The following is a 19,866-nucleotide window of genomic DNA, read 5'->3' on the forward strand; positions in this document are numbered from 1 at the left end:
GAGGCTATTTGCTCAAGTACCTGGCCACAGGGTAACATGGACAAAGTGGTGACAGTAAAGAAAATGAAAATGGCTGGGCACTCACAGTAAATGTATAAAAATACAGATAAATGAAGGAAGCAATAAAATAATACTCATATTTCTTTGTGCTCTACTTCTACCAATGCAAAAATCTTTGAGAAGACTATTTTTCCCCACAACAAATACTTATTCAGCATGGGCATTACATAATAATCCTTTAAAAACTTAGACCTAAATAACTTTAGAGGAAAAAGAAAAACCGTAACACAAAATCGATAAATTCTCCTCTGTACTAAAAAGTAACTGCCATTTGGCCTTTAGATATTTTGAAAAATAAAAAATGTGAGTACAAACCTGAAAGAAATAAGAATGTAAAAACATGCATATATTTTGGAAAAAGAAATGAGAAGCAAATGTAAAGACCCTAAGGCATGAGTATTCTTAGAAGATTTTGGTATGCCTTGTGTGGATTAAGGAAGAAGGTAAGTGATAGGAAATTAATTTGGAGTGGTAGCCAGAGGGTATTTCATTTAAGGAATTCTGGACAGCAAAGGACTGTGACTGAATTTTTTCCTTCTACTGTGAAGGGAGTCTTTGGAGGAGGTGGTATGACAAAGGTGGCAGGGGAATCCTTCATATGTACAAGAAGATGAAAGAAAATGCCCATGGCAATTAGGAAGATCTAAATAGCCACATGCAGGGAATTTCCTCCTAACAAGGATACAGGTAATTACTCACTGTTTTTTTTTTTTTTTTTTAATTTTAATACAATCACAGATCTGGACTACCTCACCTAAATCTGATGCAACATTCTAGAAAATCAATAAATATGTCTTTAGTTTAAGTCTCAGAAAATAGAAATAAGAACAAAATAGAGTTATCTTCCAAATCATCAGTTAAGTCTACACACAACCCTGTCCCTAAACATTGTAAAAGAAGAGTGCCCATCTACAGGCCATAATTTCTCTAAGAACAAACAGCAGCGCTAAGATAAAGCTGATAAGAGGCTGTTGTAGATTCATAGGGTAAGGAACATTGCCTCATATTTAGTAATATTATTTAATCTCTGTCTAGTGGTCAGTCCTCACATCCTCATATTTAGTACTAAAAGGGTAAAACTTTTCCTTTGCCAAAAGACTAACAACTGAACTAAACAAAACCCATGCAGAGGTCTAAAAAGATATAAATATTTATCTGTACTTATTCATGTTGACCTCATGCTTGTTTTTAATTCTTATGAAACTACAGACTTCCTAGAAAAAGGAAAAACACCACTTATATTCATGCAACTGAAAAGAAAAGTAGTTTCCATGATACTATGGTAACCTTTGAACAAGTTCATTTTGACTGGTTTATTCATAATGCATAAGTAAATATTATAGTCTTTTTTCTAAGAAATCTAACATTTTATGAATGTTTCTATATTATAGGTTTTCTATATTTTTGTGTTCTATTCTTAATAATTGTCCATCTCCTCATTATATTTTACTAGTAGGCAAAATGTATATTAGTTAGCTTTTAAAAAGGTAGCATTTGAAAAGGTATCTAACTGGCAAATAATTCATGCTAACTACTAAACAAAACAGCCAGAGGCAATACGCTGATAGGGACCCCTGCTAGTATAAACTCTCTTGAAAAGGGAGTGGTAGGGAAAGTGAGAGAATCAGCGTATTGAATCAGTACTAATGAAGTAATGTCCCACCATAACACTTAAGTCCCCATCTTCACTCATAATACCACCAAACACTGAATGACCTCTCTACCGCCACTGATTGATTTCAATCTGTCAGCTACACAGCTTCTCTTCAATTAGCATTCTATAAATATCTCACAGGGTAATAATATTTACCACATTAGGCCTTAAAGGGTTTTAATGGAATAGGTGCTTTAGATTTTTGTTTCTTTTTTTTTGTTTGTTTTTTGTTTAGGGAGCTTTTCTTACAGAATTAAAAATGTGATCAAGATCTAAGTCAAAATTCTGTGCCAAGATAGTAATTCTACATTTTTCTATGGAATTAATTAAGTTAAAAATTGCTTAAAGGTTAAAAACTGCAGTTTCTCTGTGCCTGTTATTACTTTAAGAACTCAATAAAGGCTGCTAGATGATATTTCCAATGAAGTTGCAAAGAACCCAGACAGATTGAAAAATCTTAGCACAAATTGGCTTTGCTGCGTTTTGGGGGGGAGTCGGGGTACAGGAAAGAAAAATAGCAAATGGGAAACAATATAAATTACAAACATATTGTTAGTCCATGAAGTAGATATAAGTCCCATGGTAGAAGTAGGCCCAAATGACATTTATCACAAACTTTGAAAGTAGAGAACTGAAAGGTTCAGAAGATGAACGTAGACCTACTATTGGTACTCTGAAATCAAATTCCCTCAAGTTTCATACCAATTCTTATTTATCATGTGTATGATTTTGTTTCCACCCTGGATCTTTGCAATTCTTAAGAAGAATGGCTCAACAAAAACAAACTCCCCAAAGAGTCACTTCGAAGAGTGGTGACCAGCACCTCAACTGCTAAACATCATGTAGAACTGTGCACGTAAATCACATATAGAAATACACTCAGATATTCTCTGGAAAGGACTCTCACTGCATTTTTCCTTTTTAAAATGAACTTAGAAAAATAAATAAAATGAAAATAACCACTCAGGACAAAAATAAGTGCTGCATTCTACCATTTTTGTAGTCACTATAAAGAAACTCAGAGAAGAAAACTGATGAACAAAAGCATTTGAAATAATAGTGTAGAGAAGAGCTAGGTGTGGGGATACACACTTGTAATCCCAGCACTTGGGAGGCTGAGACAAGAGGATCACGAGGGTTCGAAGCCAGCCTCAACTACTTAGTGAGGTTCTCAGCAACTTACTGAGACTCTTTCTGAATAAAATGTAAAATAGGTCTGAGGGTGTAGCTTAGAGGTAGAAGGCCCCTGGGCTCCATCCCTTGTACCAAAAAAAAAAAAAAAAAAAGTGTACAGAACTGGAAAGAAAATAGTTCCAGTAATAATACTAAATTCTGGTTAATATTAAATGTCAAATCCTTATTCCCATAATGTAAAATCATTATTTCCCAAATACTTTTAAGTAAACAGAGACAGTATCATTATTTGTAATACTTTCCAACTTTGAAAAAGTATTCTAAACTGATCACTTGAAGGATTCAATCTGTATCCAGTTTCTGGTCATACCAGAGTACACTATCTGAAATAAGAACATCTACTATTTTCTTGCTCATTTAGAATTTAAATATGTATGAGACAGCTTGCACACTGAATCACCTGAATTACAAGTAGGTGCTATGAATGAGAGGAGACTCCAAATGTTTCTTTTTATCACACTCAAGGGTAGCAAAGTAAAAATTTTAAATATGAGACATTTGAAGTCTCTTCCAATTTTAAGAAATTTTTTAGGCACTGACTGTGCTTTCCTCACTCAATGAGGGTATTTGAAGAAAATTATTATGAGGTTTATGAGTGAGTTCTAAGACTGACATTATATTTCAGATTTTATAAAACATAGATATTTAACTACATTTTCCCAAATCCAAACTTTTATACAGTTGACTAGTTTGCACACTAAACATAAAGAAAAGGGATCTCAAATAACCATTAAAAAAAAGATCTTTATCAGAATCTGTGAGTCTGACAGTACTACTGTGAAAACTAGTTAAAAATCAATACTGTGTGGTATTAAGCAGACTGCTGAAGGCCTAAAGTAAGAAATTCTATGGCTCTAAGCTAGGAGCTAGCAAAAGTATTAGTAAACTTTGTTATGTTTTCCACTTCTCCAATGCCCTTGTTGTTAATATAAAAAGGAATTACTCAGATCTGATTTTGAACTGGTATGTACAGAAAGATCAGAGTAGTAGATGAGAATATTGATCACATCCAAATTATTTTCCAAGTGAAAAATATTTCAAGCTAATCTTAGCATCACACTTGCTAGTTCATTTGAGGAGGGAAGGAGACTTGTTTTGCCACTAAAATGAACAAGTGCCATCACCATTTTATGCCAGTAAATGTGACCCCCTCTGTAGGCTGGAAGGAATATACTTCCTCACCCATCCCCAACATCTTCCGGGGTCAACCTGACTGTTCTAACTTCAACTAAATTTTATTTGTGAATTCTGAGAAAAGTATTAAGTATCTTTTCATTTTAGAGATGCACTTCCAGCTCTCTTTCTTCTTCTTCTTCTTCTTCTTCTTCTTCTTCTTCTTCTTCTTCTTCTTCTTCATCATTATTACTACTGCTCTTGTTGTTGTTGTTGTTATTGCTGTTGTTGTTATAAGAGTCTCACTTAGTTACTGAAAGCCTTGCTCAACTGCTGCGACTGGCCTTGAACATGGGATATTCCTTCAGCTTCCCAAGTACTGAGATTATAGGTGTGTCCCACCATGCCCAGCCCTAAGTATCTTTATATAAAGATTATATAAAATGCTGATGTAAACAAAAATAAGTAGACAGCCTCTAACTGGATGAAAATTAAAGCTGGGCCTGGTAGCGCATTTTTGTAATCCCAGCATTTGGGAGGCTGAGGCATGAATCACAGTTCGAGGACAGCCTCCGCTACTACTTAGTAAGGCCTGTTGCAACTCAGTGAGACCCTGTTTCAATAAAAAAAATAGTGCTGGGGTGTAGCTCAGAGGTAGAATACCCCTGGGTTCCGTCCTTAGTAGCGCGCGCGCGCACACACACACACACACACACACACACACCAAAAAAAAACCCCTAAAATTACAGTAAATGCAGAATTATAAAAGTTTACATACAAAACTTCTGTTCACTTTTAGTTCTTCTTTCACACCTATACTGGTTATCTAGTACTAGGCAAGTCGTTTCAATCACCGCTCACCTTTGACCAAACAAGCGATTATCTCACTGATCACCTAATGACCCATACTGTAGTCTGACTTAGTGTGATAACACCCTTCTCATATTCCAAACTCTGTATGTCTTTCCAGGTTATGTTATACCTTCTCTTGAAATATTTCCTCAGTTACTATCTCACCTAATAGAAGTTCTCTACTGGATAGTCTAGTTGTCTCTCTGATATACAGGTTTGCTCTATTTATTATTTTCATAGTTATGACGTATAGTACCCACTTTATCCCCAATTAGATGAGAGTAGAGAAGCACAAAAGCATGCTGCTATCTAGGAATATGAGGTAAGTTTGGCTCAGGGCATAATCCAAATTACTGTGGACAGAGTAAAGAATTGAAAAGAGCCTACATCTTAATAACTAGATCAAACAACCCTGAAGCTGATCTTTGCACTTTCCATTTCATAAGCCTATACATACTCTCCTGTTTATGCTGGATAGTATTGTGGTACAAAGGGAAGACAAATCCGATCTGAATTTCTTTTAAATTCCGACAACAACTGTAAGTTAAGTTGAGTATCTATTTTGAGTAAAGTTGGGTTAAGTGAATTTTTACCACAATTCGTGGCTAGAGGTCACTGTTACGCATTAGGAGAGACAAATATATTAACTAAATACTTTTTATGTCTAGGTCATTTTGATAATGGCTAATAGTAGGAAGTGAAATTCAAAATGAAATCATTAACCATGACAAACAAACAAAAAAACTGTACTTTTCAAATTAAAGGATGTAAAATATAATTGCAGGTAAAAATTGTTGGTAAAACAACATAATAACTCAGAATCAAAATTAAGTTTCAAATGTTGCAACTGGAGAACTTTATAGAAATTTATTGTGGGTCAGTTAGGCAAATATGTAACTTTGTCTTTCATTTAGATGAATGGGAAAAGATCAAAAAATGTAGCAGTAGAAGGGAATTAGACTACTAAGTCAGCACTCTACAAGTGAAGCTGATCAACACCACTTCAACATGCATTTTACATTTTTTACACTTTAATTTTCCAGAATCATTGAGCAAAAATGTCTGCTCTTCATCTCATCTCTATAAAAACTTATTTGTCAATAAAAATGGGCTTCCAAAAGCTGCAGACATTATCATTACTCAAAACGATCTGGAAACATTGCTAAAGTCATGACAGAGTAAATTCTGTTTCACCATCCCATCTTTCCCTTCCTGTGGCTATGGACACACATAGATCAATACACTTCAGCATGAGAATTTTCCAGTGAAATTTTCATTTATAACAAACAGCAACAAAATAAGCCTTAAGCATACCCTGTCACTTTCAGTTTAAGAGAAAATGCACTAATAAACTCTTACCCATGGGTCATCTTTGACAACAGGCAATACTATGCCAACTCTTATTAAAGACTATTCATATCACTGCCCCAAAAATTTCCTTTAAAATTACCATCTTTTGTATCCACGTAACAGGATGTCAACTTTAAAAGTGCCAATGAGCGATAGAACCTGTCATCATAGCTAATTCTCAGCGTTGTTTCAACACCAGGACAGCTGACCCCCAAAGGTCTGTTTTGGGCTAGAAATATTTATTTGGTGGTTATCTGAACAAATAAGAAAACTGATTCCTATATATTTGTTTTCAAATAAAAAAAGCAAGCAAAGTATCACTTGTATTAGATATAGATCCTAAAATCTGCTGAAAAAAAACTGCCAAAACTATCAAAATATATTTCAGTAAAGTCCCAATATATTTTAACCCAACTTTTCTAAATAAACTCTAAAATAAAATATATGTTAAGTGAAAAATTTCTTTATAGAAAAGTATAAAAAAATAAAAGGCAAAGTACTCTGTGAAATTTAAGTATTCTCATCTCATAAATTTTTATTAAAATAACAGTTATTTTTATGTTAAAGAAGTCATGTTTTGATAAAATTGTAAAAATCTACTTGTTAATTAAGACAAGAAAACCCTCAAGGGCTAGGGATGCAGCTGTTTGGTAGAGTGCAAGTCATGTACGTGAGGCACTAGGTTCGATCCACAGCACTGACAGAGCAAAAACTAAGATAAATGAGGACGATCTAAGGTCTAAGAATGACAAAATAAGTCTATTTTGAGATAAACTGATAAAATAATGCCTATGTGAAAGAAAGAAATATGCATATAAAGATAGCAACTGGATTAAAGCATCAGCATTGTCTTCTACAACTTGTCCAACAAATGGGCAAGGGCCACTTCCTCAAAAAAGCTCTGTGTGTGTGTGTGTGTATGTGTGTGTGTGTGTGTGTGTGTGTGTGGTGTGTGCATGTGTTTTGCAATGTAATAAATATTTACACATACAGTATTGATAAATATGTTTAACTACAGGCATCACATATGATTCAAGGTACATAAGCACGCTGGGTGCACTTTGAAGACACCATCCCATGCATGATGTATGGCTGTATACTGTGGGTGCCCTTTGAAGACAGTGAGCATAATGACTCAGGGAAAACTCCATGTCCCTGTAATCCTGGCATATTAACCCCCTTGAAGATCATTCAAGGCTGTCTTCACCTTTCCAAATGTGGTGTAGTTCGAAAAATGCTAGAATGGATCCGTTGGAACAGCAAAGATCAATAAGCATTCACATGTAAACATGAGATAAATCATCTCTCTGTTTGAATCCTGGAGTTAAATATTACCATATTTTCTTTTTTTTTTTAATAAACAGGGCTGTCATTTCATGAACTTGTGATAATGATATAACTAGGAGACATGAGGAAATTTTCAACCTTCAAAGGTAAACTTATTATTAACTGGTGAGCCTCCTAAAAACAAAGTAAACAAGTGGCTAATAAAATTATTTAATAATGATAATGTGAGAGAAATTTTAAGTGGAGAAGAATTAGTTTCAATATTAGGACATAAGAAACATAGTTTTATATTATGGCTCAATCAATTATTAGATTTTTATGGCCTGGGCAAGTTATCAAATTATCTGAATTTTGATTTCTTCTCTCTATAATTATTAAGGATGAAAATATTAAAATCAAGTAAATGTTGAAGTAATGTGCATAAAGACATCTGATGCCCAGCACTGTAAGATATATTAACTTGAATATAGATGTATCACATATTTCCTTCCAACCCCTGGACCTTGATACATGCTGCGGTCTCCTAATAGTATCCATGATGAGACATACACAATTTATCATTATTTTCATTTGTGTTAATATTGAACAAAACTGCTAATATTCAACAAAACTGCTTTTCCTCTCAATTTTCAAGTAGCTGATGTCTTTATTTTCTCAGGTTTCAGATTAGATGTCACCAACTCAATGACACCTTCCAAATCTTTTTAACTACAACATCAATCACCATAATGTCATGTATTTTTCATCATAACAAACACCATGACGTTATACTACATTTTCCATATTTTTGTACACATGGTGTCCTCAACTTTAAGCTCCACATGGACTGTAACTTTATATTTCATTTAGAACGGCATCTCGGCAGCCTAGAATAGTGCCTGCAATATAACAGGGGTTCAGTAAATTTTGAGTAAATACAATATATTTATCTTATGTGCATTTTTCCAGTGTGTGTATATATATATATATATATATATATATATATATATATAATCTTTCAATTCTACAAGTGAAATCAGTATCTAAGAAAATTAGTTTGGAGTTCTTAGCAAAACTAACTTTCTGAGATTGGGTAGGGGACGAGAAATAGTGTATACTTTCTACTGGGGTCTGGTATTAGTAAAATGGAAATAGACTACATGACCTTGACCTCGTTGCAAAAATGTTTCAAAGAATAAAGCATTTTAGTGGTATCTGCAGAACAGGAAGAAATAACCTAAAATTGCAATGTGGACTTATTAGGGCAACATAGAGGAAGCTACTTTAAATGTTTTACCCTATTAGAGCTTTACAAAATAAACTCCTTTGGAAAAGAAACAATTGGAATCCTTATCGACAGACTTCACACTGACGGACTTAATTTTACCTTAAGACAGTATCAGAACTTTTCATAATGATACGGCTTTCATAGTGACTTGCAATGTAGAAAAGCATGGTTTTAAAAATCTATCAAATGTTTACAAAGTTGCTTTTGTTCTTAAAAAAAAAAAAAGGCACGCAGTTTCATGAAAAGAAAACTATTTTACCTCTCACAATGAGCTGAGCAAAATTGGACACACCAGAACCGCGTTCTGACTGAGTTACACAGCGATACAGATCCTGGTCAGATTTTGTCACTTCTCGCAATCTAAAGGAAGCAGCGAATCTTCTGTGATTGATGTTCTTCGTCTGGGCTACGGGTATATCTTCTCCATTTCGTCTCTGCAAACAGAAACCAATCTTATGAAACAGGATCTTAGCCATTCTATAAATCTAAACCATCTTAGCAGGCAGTTTCTGTGATGAATTATTCTTGTACTAGATTAGAAGCAAAATGTCTATGGAGACCCTCAGATGTCTACCATTTTCATTCAATCAGGAAAATGATATAAGTAAATATTGGTATTCTTTACGGGCTGACACTGTGGTGGTCTACTCAGTTTTCCATGAAATTTCATATGAATTAACAAGAATGTTAGTAAAAATAAATGATTCCCTGGCACCATTCTTTCAGGGTAGATGTACCAGCTTCTTTTCACCTATATACTATGCCACACATGCTGTACTAGGATCCTTAGGAGACCACAATCATGCCCTATGTGTGATTCTGTATTCCAAATATGCAGCATGAGAGACTTCCGGGAAGATGGCGACCGAGAAAAGCGGGGCTTAAGAGTCCCGCTAACAACCAATCTCCATTACCACAAAAAGAGCGCCTTTCATAGCCAGAAAACACCATCACCAGAAAAACAAAAAAAACCACCAGGCTCCAGAGAGAAAGCGGACTGAGAACAGAGCTCAGGGCCACAGAGGAGACACACGCGCCCGAGGACGCGGCAGCAGCGCCATACTGCCGGCGGCAGCGGCGAACTCAACGGACGGCTACAGCAAGCCAGGTGAGCCGCTGCGGAACAGCCAGGCGGGATCTTTCGGCGCAGGAAGCATCTAAAGCTCCCAGGGGCTGAGCTCAGCACACGCTGCAGGGATTCAGAGTGGAAATCAAAACCAGAGAAGAAAAAATACGCCAGCCTCATGGCCGAGGGCATGGCAGAGGCGCCATATTGCCACCGGCGGGGGCAGCAGCAGTGAATTCACCGAGTCCAGTACAGCTACATCTGCGTACTCAAGAACAGTGAGTCAAATTGCGGGCCACAGAGGAGAAATCGCAGTATTGGGCCTCCTGGGACTTGACCCAGTGAGGGAGTGGTGGTGGCAGAGATATCACACCATAGGAGAACGTGCAACCTGGCACCCCCCATAGTTTAAAGCAGCCTCTATCGACTCCCTGGGTCGGAGACTCTGTGATACAACCCAGTAAAGGAGTAGTGGGGTCTGAGATAATACAGACTCGAGATCCAGAGCACCTTAAGTGAAGCCATAGTGACCCAAGGGAAGAACCCAGAGAAGGCACAAACCTCCGAAATCATGGGAAAGAGGAATAACACTGGAGTAATGAATGTGCACAACCCCACAACATCAGAACCTGATAAAACAGAAAATCAGAGATTTCTAGAAGATCAAATCAGGAAAATAACTGTAGAAATAATAGAGGTGCTTCGAAAAGAACTCAGAGAGAGCCAAAAAGAGATAAAGGATGCAATTAATGAAGTAAAGGCCTCAATTCAAAGCACAAACAACCGATTAGACCACATGGAGAACAGAATCTCGCTCTTAGAAGATGAGCAATCCAAAAATGAATGCATAGTTTCTAATCTAGAAAAAAATATCCAGCAGCAGGAATCTGACATTGAAGAAATATGGGCCCATCTTAAGAGAGCTAACCTAAGAATAATTGGAATAGAGGAGGGAAAAGAAAGTGATACCAAAGGGATCAACAATCTCTTCAAGGAAGTAATAGCAGAAAATTTTCCAAATATAGAGCAAGAGGTTGATACACAGATCCAGGAAACTTATAGAACTCCCTTTAGACAGGATCCGAGAAGAGGATCCTCACGCCACATAATTGTCAAAATGACCAATGTGGAAGCCAAGCAGAGAATCTTAAAGGCAACAAAAACAAAGGGCCAAGTGACATTCAGAGGCAAACCAATTAGAATCACTCCAGACTTCCCAAACCAAGTCATGAGAGCCAGAAGGGCTTGGAGTAACATATTCCAAACTCTGAAAGAAAACAACTTCCAGCCAAAAATTTCCTATCCAGCAAAACGTTCTATCAAATTAGATGGAGAAATAAGAAGCTTCCATGACAAACAGAAACTGAAGGAATTTATGTCTTCAAAACCAGCGCTAGAGAAAATACTCAAAGAGATTAACTACAAAGAAGAAATAGGTAACACTCACCAGAACCAGAGAAACAAGAGTTTCCATCCAACAGACAACTAAGATTGGTTATCTGTGGAGATTCATTATTTATGTTAGTCTTTTACCTATCTCTAAGTTGTATTGTTTGCCTTTATTGTTGTTAATTTTTAGGATTTCTAGTTGGAATATTAATATACCTTCAGATATAGCATTTGGAAATATTTTATCCAATTCTATTAGTAACTTTTAACTCTGTTTACATTGTCTTTGGATATACAATATTTTCTTTTATTTTTTAGGGAGTTTGTATATTCTTCTGTTGCCTGTGCCATTGAAATCATATCCAAGAAATCACTGCCAATTTCAATGTTGTGAGGTTTTATGACCCAGATTTTCTCCTAAAAGTTTATAGTCTTAAGATTTATATTTAGGTCTTTTATCTATTTTGAGTTAATACTTGTATATGGGATTAGGTAAAGGTCCAATTTTATTCTTTTCCATGTAATTATTATTTTTCAACAATATTTAGTTAAAAGATTATTATTTCCACCACCAAATGTTCGTGGAAACCTTGTCAAAAATAACTTGACAATATAGGGAAGAATTTAGCTCTAGGCTTGTATTTAACTCCAATGATCTATATATCTGCCTTTAGAACAGTACTACACTGTTTCAATTATTGTAGCTTTATATGGTTTGAAATCAGAAAATATATATCTGCTAGCTTTTTTCTTTTTCAAGATCGTTTTGGGTATCTAGAATTCATATTCCATATTAGGATAGATTTTTTTCTGAAAAATAAATATATAAATATATGATAGTTTCACCTAAAAAACAGAAAAAAAATATGCTCTAGTAAGAAAGAAAGCAAAAAGAAATATTGAAATGCTATCTTTAAATCATCAAACGCTTGGTATCAGACAAATGAAACTGTTATGTGAGATTATCATTTTTAATTTTGGATAAATTGCTATAATACTAGATGTCAACCACTAAGCCAAGCATGGGAAGGAGGGATGGGGAGAGAATGGGGTGGGGATCGGGTGGGGGCTGACTGGGCGATGTGTGCATGTATGTCTACAAAAGTTTGTATCCCACTATGATGTATGAATACAGTGCACCAATAAAATAAAATTAAAAAAAAAAAAAAAAAAAAAAAAAAAAAACAAATATGCAGCATGTGTTTGCCACAGAATGACAATTAGATGAATAATTTAGACTCAGTACAAAATCTCTACTCTTCACAAAACTCTGATCTCTTTGGCATAAATGACAGCCAATTTATACCTTTTACAGAAGAAATCAAACAAGCTAAATGTGAAAAGCATACCTGTCAACTTTCCCAATGAAAAATTGGCCAACATATTTATGATACCAGGGTATCTCACACAAGACTAATACATATAAACTATAAAGAAAATGATTAAAATTTTAAAATATAATATAATTTATAACTTCTATAGATTGAAAGGCAACATAAATAAAGTGAAAAAAACATGCACTGTGTTATTTGTCCAAGAAATAACCATCAAAAAATAAATAGAATATGTAAAGGTCTTGTACAGTTCAATCAGGAAAAAGATAAATAGCCCTTTCAAAAAATGGACAGGCTGTAAAAAGAGAAAATGTCTACATCTAATAACCATGGATCATCAATCTATATATTAAAAGTCAAAATGGACAAAAGTCAAAGGAAAGCCATAATTCGCGCGCGCATGCGCACGTGTGTGTGTGTGTGTGTGTGTGTGTGTGTGTGTGTGTGTGTGTGTGAGTGTTACTAAGAATGGAACCCAGGGGCTTTCTACCTCCAGAGCACACCCCAGACCTATTTTAGATTTTATTTGGAAACAAGGTCTCACTAAATTGCTGAGGCTGGCTTCAAACCTGTATGACCCTTCTGTCTCAGCCTCCCAAGTGCTGGGATTACAAGTGTGTGCCATCACGCCCGGCTGGAAAGCCATAATTCTAAGAATCGGTGGAGAGCCTCAACTTCATTTCCTGTTGGTGAAATGTTAAGTGTCCCTGGTGTCCTTTCAGAATACTTGAAATACCATGTCATAGGACTGGATGTAAAATTAAAAAAAAAAAAAAAAGGTTAAAAAAGTATAGGGGAGAGCCGAAATGGTTGGAATGAGTTTAGAAAATTATTTGCTATTATTTATAAAGATTAAAAAATACACAAACTTCTGGACTTGATAATTTACCTCTAGGTTTCTGTATTTAAATGTATCTGTTTGTGTGATGAAGGAGACCTATGCAGGAACATTGAACTCAGCATCATCTGTAATTTTTTTGTATGCATGTGGTACTGGGGATTGATTCTGACAGCATTCTACTCCAAGCTACACACCTAGGCCTACATTTTTTATTTTATTTTGAAACAAGGTCAGACTGAATTGATGAGAGTCTCACTACTTGTCGAGGCTGTCTTCCAACCTGTGATCCTTCTGTCTCAGCCTCCCATGTACTAGGATTGCAGGCATGTGCTACATGCCCAGCTAAGTCAGATGGAGCCTCTTCCACCTTTTTTGTTTGTTTTTGTACTGGGGATTGATCCCATGGCATTGAGCTTGCAAGGCAAGCACTTTGGCACTGAGTTACATCCCAGACCCATTTGTAATATTTATATACAGGAAAGATTCAAATTTTCATTAGCTTTACTTGTCCAATAAGATACAATATAGTAGTTAAACTAAGAAAAGTAGGATCAGCAGTGTGTTAGCAAAATATGGAACCACTAAAGAGCCAGGCGTGGTGGCGCACGCTTGTAATCCCAGTGCTTGGGAGGCTGAGATAGGAGGATCTCAAAGTTTTGAAGCCAGCCTCAGCTACTTAGTGAGGCTCTCAGCAATTTAGTGAGACCCTGTTTCCAAATAAAGTATAAAATAGGTCTGGGAATATAGCCCAGAGGTAGAAAATCCCCTTGGTTCCACCCCCAGTACCCCCCCACACAAATAAATAAATAAATATACATACACATATATATAATCTCCACTAGTTCTTCAACCAAAAATATAAAGTGCTGATTTGCAGCATTTGACAATTCCTGCAGTGCAAATACTGCCGCTATGGCCAATTTCAAGTTATCAACTGGTGGTATCATTTCACTTTCAAAATTTCTGCAAACTTAACAATTACCTGGAATCACTGGCCCCACCCTCCCAACTAGTACTCTATGTATGCATGTTTAGAATTTACAGTATGCTTTAAAATAGTTAAGACACTAATTCATAATGTTTGCTTATATTAAAATAAGGTGGTGGGTACATTAAAAGCTCTTTTTTCAAACGCTTTCTATATTTTGTATGTTACAAAGGTGCCAGTTCATTGCGTCTATACATTTCTACTGGTTTTTGTTTATTTTGTTTTGTTTCTCACAGCACTAGGGATCAGACCTAGGTCCTTGTAATATTTTTCTAAATCCTAAAACACACTGTATCTTAAACCATGATTCTTCATATCTTGCATGGTAAACATATATATATATATATATATATATATATATGCATATTATGTAGTATATATAGATATGTGTATGCATTTGCATACTTATATACTTAAGGAGACAAAAACAAAAATTCCAATTATGATTTTAACAGTCTTAATTCATCGTGTGTGTTTTTGTTTTACTTCTCTCCCTACCCACCATTCCATGATTTTTGCAATGATTCCTCCTCATTCCCCTGGATAATAAGGAAGAGGAAAAAAACACCAGCTTATATTCCAAAGCCCTAAAATATACATCAGCTGAAATTCTCTTTCCTCAGAAACCACATTAAAATATCATTACACATGCAAATCTCAGATTGTATTTTTTTTTCCAGAAGCACATCATATCCATACATTCTTTCTAATTGGAAGACAGACCATGACTTGGCCTTCCTTCTTCATGTACACATCCTCATTTATAGTCTTCTAAGTCATCTCTCCAGCTGGGCCATTAACTTCTGTTACCTTTATTTCTGCCACTTCTTACTCAGTTCTGCAAGGCTCGTCAGTCCCTACTTCCTGTCCTGTCTACTGGATTCTCCTGCACCTGCACACACCCATTGCACCCTTTTAACACCCTTTTTTTAAAACTTCTTCTCCTCTTATAAAGAGATTCTGAATTTCCTTAATGCTGCCCTTCCAAAAGGCAGTTCTCCGTCTTTTCATCTTCGTGGCATTTCCTTTCTCAATACCACTTTTTCTCAGAAGGGGGCACATTTTCTTTGAGTCTCTTAAACCCTCCTTGAGAAAGAACTACCATTATCCCAATTCCTAGCTTGCAGGCCATTCTTCCACTCTGCCACCCAATCACTTCTCAATTTCTAGATTACCCAGCATGCCTAGATATCTTCCCCATCACTGGGAATATTCACAGACCTCCCAGCACAGTGCTATAGAGATGCACAGTGCTCTCTAAATTCACACTGGAGAAGTGATGCCCAAAAGCTTCCTTGATTACCTTACAACATCAAGGTGCTTGTGCCATGACAGTTTCCTTTCAAATCACAATTGCCATGTAATTTTTTTTCTTCTACTCCTTCAGTCCTCTACACTGTTGGTAAGACCTCACAGTGAAGACCTTTCACTTTTATAACGAGCCATTTCAAAGGGGCTTTCATTAGCATCAAAAGAACTTTGTTTCTTTTAACATTTCTGTTACATATGCATTGCCAATGTTGTATCTGCACTACTGTTTACAACTATTATAAAACTCCTAAATTTTGCTGCAAACATTCATTTGCTCTTATGAAAAAATCATGTCATCTTCCAAGATTAGCATCTATTAGATATTTCTAAATAATCTCCACACTGACTTGAGCTTGGTGTGGCTTTGTTCTCTCTGTCTCAACTTCCTACTTCCACTGGATTATAGAGATTCATTTCTCTCTACCCCTGCTAGCCCTGTCACAAAATATCCCTGATACTGTTTCAAAACAGCCGTAAAAGATTATTACAGAAACTGATTAAATGGCTTTGTCATCTTGAACCTTTAATAATATAAAATATTCTATGGATGTCCTTATATCTTTTTTTGAAGTAAAATTATTCTCACGGTAGGGCTTCATAAATTGCTTACATATATTTTCTCTACAAATCCATCTAAGATATATTATCTTTATTTAGAGGGTTGCTCAAAATACTATATTAAGCTAGGCATAGCAGTACACACCTGTGATTCCAGTACCTGAGAGGCTGATACAGGAATGTAACAGTTTTGAGAAGAGCATCAGCAAGTTAGTGAGACTCTCCACATTTAGCAAGACCCTACTTCAAAACAAAACAAAAATAACACAAGAAACTAAAAGGCAAATTAATATGTAGGATTGCATGGAAATGAAGAGCTTCAGTTCAGCAATGGAGAGTATCAAGAACCTCATTCGATAGCCAACAGAATGGGAGAAGATTTTTGCCACCTACTCCTCCGATAGAGGACTAATATCTAAAATATGCATAGAACTCAAGAAACTAAAAACTAAAAAAAACAAATAATCCAATAAAAAATGGGCAAGTGAGCTACATAGACACTTCACAAAAGAGATATTCAAATGGCCAGTAAGTGCATGAAACAATGCTCAATGTCATTGGCAATCAGAGAGATGCAAATCAAAACTACCCTGAGATTTCACCTAACTCCAACTAGAATGGCAATCATTCAAAACACAAACAACAACAAATGCTGACAATGATGTGGAAAAGTGGGAACTCTAAAACATTGTTGGTGAGATTGCAAATTAGTGCAAACACTTTGGAAAACAGTATGGAAGATCCTCAGAAGAATGGGAACAAATTTACCATTTGATCTAGCAATACCACTTCTGGATATCTAACAAAAAGAAAGAAAACCAAACTACCATACTAATGCGTGTGTATCTATGTTCATAGGTGCACAATTCACTATAGCCAAACTATGGAACCAGCCAAGATGTCCATCAACAAATGAATGGATTACAAAACTGTGGTATATATACACAATGGAATTTTACTTGGCCATAAAAAAAAAATACAATTACATCATTTACAGGGAAATGGATGGAACTGGAGGACATTCTGCTAAGTGAGAGTAGTCAGTCACAAAAAATAAGAAATCGAATGCTGTCCCTAATATTTGAAAGCTAAGGAGAAATGGGTCATAGAAGGAATTCTAGATGAAAAAAGAGATGCTATAGAGAAGCAAATAAGATGACCTGAGAGGATGGGAGGGGGGAAGATATAAACTCTCTAAAGCACAGGATGTACTTAAACATATCAAAGTCAACCACTAAGCCAAGCATGGGAAGGAGGGATGGGGAGGGAATGGGGTAGGAATTGGGTAGGAGCTAATTGGGTGATATATGGTGTATGAATACAATGCACCAATAAAAAATTAGCAAAAAATAATAAATAAATAATTTTTAAAAGGCTGAGGATATAGCTTAGAGATAGAATGCCCCTGATTTCAATCCTCAGTAACACACTTACACATGCATACACACACGCACATGCACATGCACAACTATATTAAATTTACTCAAGAATTACATAAATTATTTCATTTTCATAAACTACTATAACAAAATACATAATATTAATTAAAATCAATAATAAGAGGGAGGAATATAAATACTAAATCTTCAGAACATCAAGCCCTCACTGCCTTTCAAGTGCAAGGCCTTGGGTTCAATCCCCAGTACTACAAACACACCAAATAATTTCATAAATAACTATACTACCATTCAGGGATTGAGGACCCTGCTTGAGGTCATCCAGTTATGATATCATAGCATTTGTTTGTATTAGTATAATAGCACCTAACCACCAAACCTATATGCTCATAAAAAATAGAGACTATTACACAATTAAGTCTTACAATAGACCATCCCTTCAAGATAACTAATTATAAAATTATTACAGTCAAGCCAGGCATGGTGGCACATGCTTGTAATCCCAGTGCTTGGGAAGCTGAGACAGAAGGACTACATAGGCTCGAAGCCAGCCTCAGCTACTTAATGAGGCTCTCTGCAACTTAGTGAGACCCTGTTTCCAAATAAAGTATAAAAATAGGTCTGGGAGTATAGCCCAGAAGTAGAAAAGCCCCTGTGTTCTACCCCCATTATCACAAAAAAATTATTACAGTCATAATATTCAGGTTTATCTTCAATAATTAATCATCAAAGTTTCTTTCTTGACCTATATGGCAATGGAGTCAGAAAGGTTTACTGAGTCATAACGGTCTTTATTTTGGGATAGTTTTTAATATCTATGTTTCATTATATAATAAAATAATTTTATAAATATTACATGCGTGCATCAGTCTGCTTTTCATAAGTGAGAAGCCAGTCCTGTGCCACAGCCCCTGAATTACAGTGCTGATCACAGGAGCTCACTGGGGAAGTGCCTGACGTCACACTTCTTGAAAGCCAATTGGAAAAGCAGCTCTACAGAAAGCACGTGTGTACCCCATTCATGCCCAGGAAGAGCAGTCAGTGGTTATTTATAGATGCTGATAAGAAGAAATCTTTCGGCTTCTATTATTGCCTGGCTTTTACAGTCATGCTCTAGGGACAGAGGAGGAAGATAAAGCATATTCCACGCATTATTCATTTGTAATCAATTATGTTATCTGTAGACACTACATCTGGATTTATAAATTATGAAATAAGGGAAAGAATGCATTGTTTTGAACTCTTTATGCAGAGAGCCACATAAGAACTACCAAAATGGCCTTAATACTTAATTTTAAGGTCATTATACATTTCTGATTAAATGTTGTCATACTCACTGTCTCACACACACACACACACACACACACACACACACACACACACACTCTTCCAGAAGGTAAAACCATAAGCCTTATAATTCATGATACATGATCAGTGATTTTATCTCAAAACCTATTAGCATACTACTTTATATAAACCCATGCAGGCAGAATACAATGCAAAGCTAGAAAAGTCCAATGGCCCAAGGAAAAGCAGGCCTGACAAGAGTGATAACTGTTAGCTAGCAAATAGAACACAGCCCCTTAGGTAGAGCAGGATTAATTGCAAACCAGAGCGTACATGGGAAAATCACTACTGCTCAACCAGAGGAAAGACTGAGAAAGTTAGAATTAAGTAGCAGGCTAGTATTCATCTGTCAATTTAAGTCTAAAGCAGGTTACAGGAAATGAGGACAGCACAGCAGGCAGGGTCAACTCTTCTCACACTTACTTGTGGCCACAAGGTACAGAAGCCAAGGCTGAAATGCTGAAGGCACAAAGGTTTTCTGATAATTAATTCTCTTCAGAGATACCAGGACGACTCAGAGGTTTAACTTGGCCACAAGCATCCAACTATCTTGGCAAACTTTTACTAAGGTTAAAAAGAGCTGAAAGTAATTGGAATATCTGATCTTTCACTCCTACTTAGGAACACTTATATGCAAAAAAATAAAGGTAGAAAGAGGAAGAAAGTAAACAATGGTCCTAAGAGGCAAATTAGAAAAGGAGAAGATGAACAGAGTAACTGGCTTAAAATAATAAAACTTGGAAGAAACTTAGAAAACTGTCTTTTATTATTTCTCTCACATCTTCTCAAATTCTGTCAACTGGTACCAACCAGATCCCAAGTGCTTCTCCTCCTTTCCTACTCACAGATCACCCCTTT

The 19,866-nt window shown here is 35.9% G+C and overlaps 1 protein-coding gene across 5 annotated transcripts in view; it reads right to left on the reverse strand.

Moving 5' to 3' along the window:
• The window catches only part of PTPRK (protein tyrosine phosphatase receptor type K), a gene marked incomplete at both ends in the record, with an annotated part of 572,810 nt that overhangs the window by 255,106 nt on the left and 297,838 nt on the right, over positions 1-19,866 (reverse strand). For all 5 annotated transcript variants that reach the window (XM_080700525.1, XM_080700524.1, XM_080700523.1 and 2 more), the window contains one exon: positions 9,037-9,211. In XM_080700525.1, coding sequence (XP_080556651.1) covers positions 9,037-9,211 — 175 coding nt within the window. The remainder of the gene's footprint in view (positions 1-9,036; positions 9,212-19,866) is intronic.

The sequence above is a fragment of the Muscardinus avellanarius genome, assembly GCF_963383645.1.
Source record: "Muscardinus avellanarius genome assembly, chromosome: 8".
In the NCBI taxonomy this organism is placed as follows: Eukaryota; Metazoa; Chordata; class Mammalia; order Rodentia; family Gliridae; genus Muscardinus; species Muscardinus avellanarius.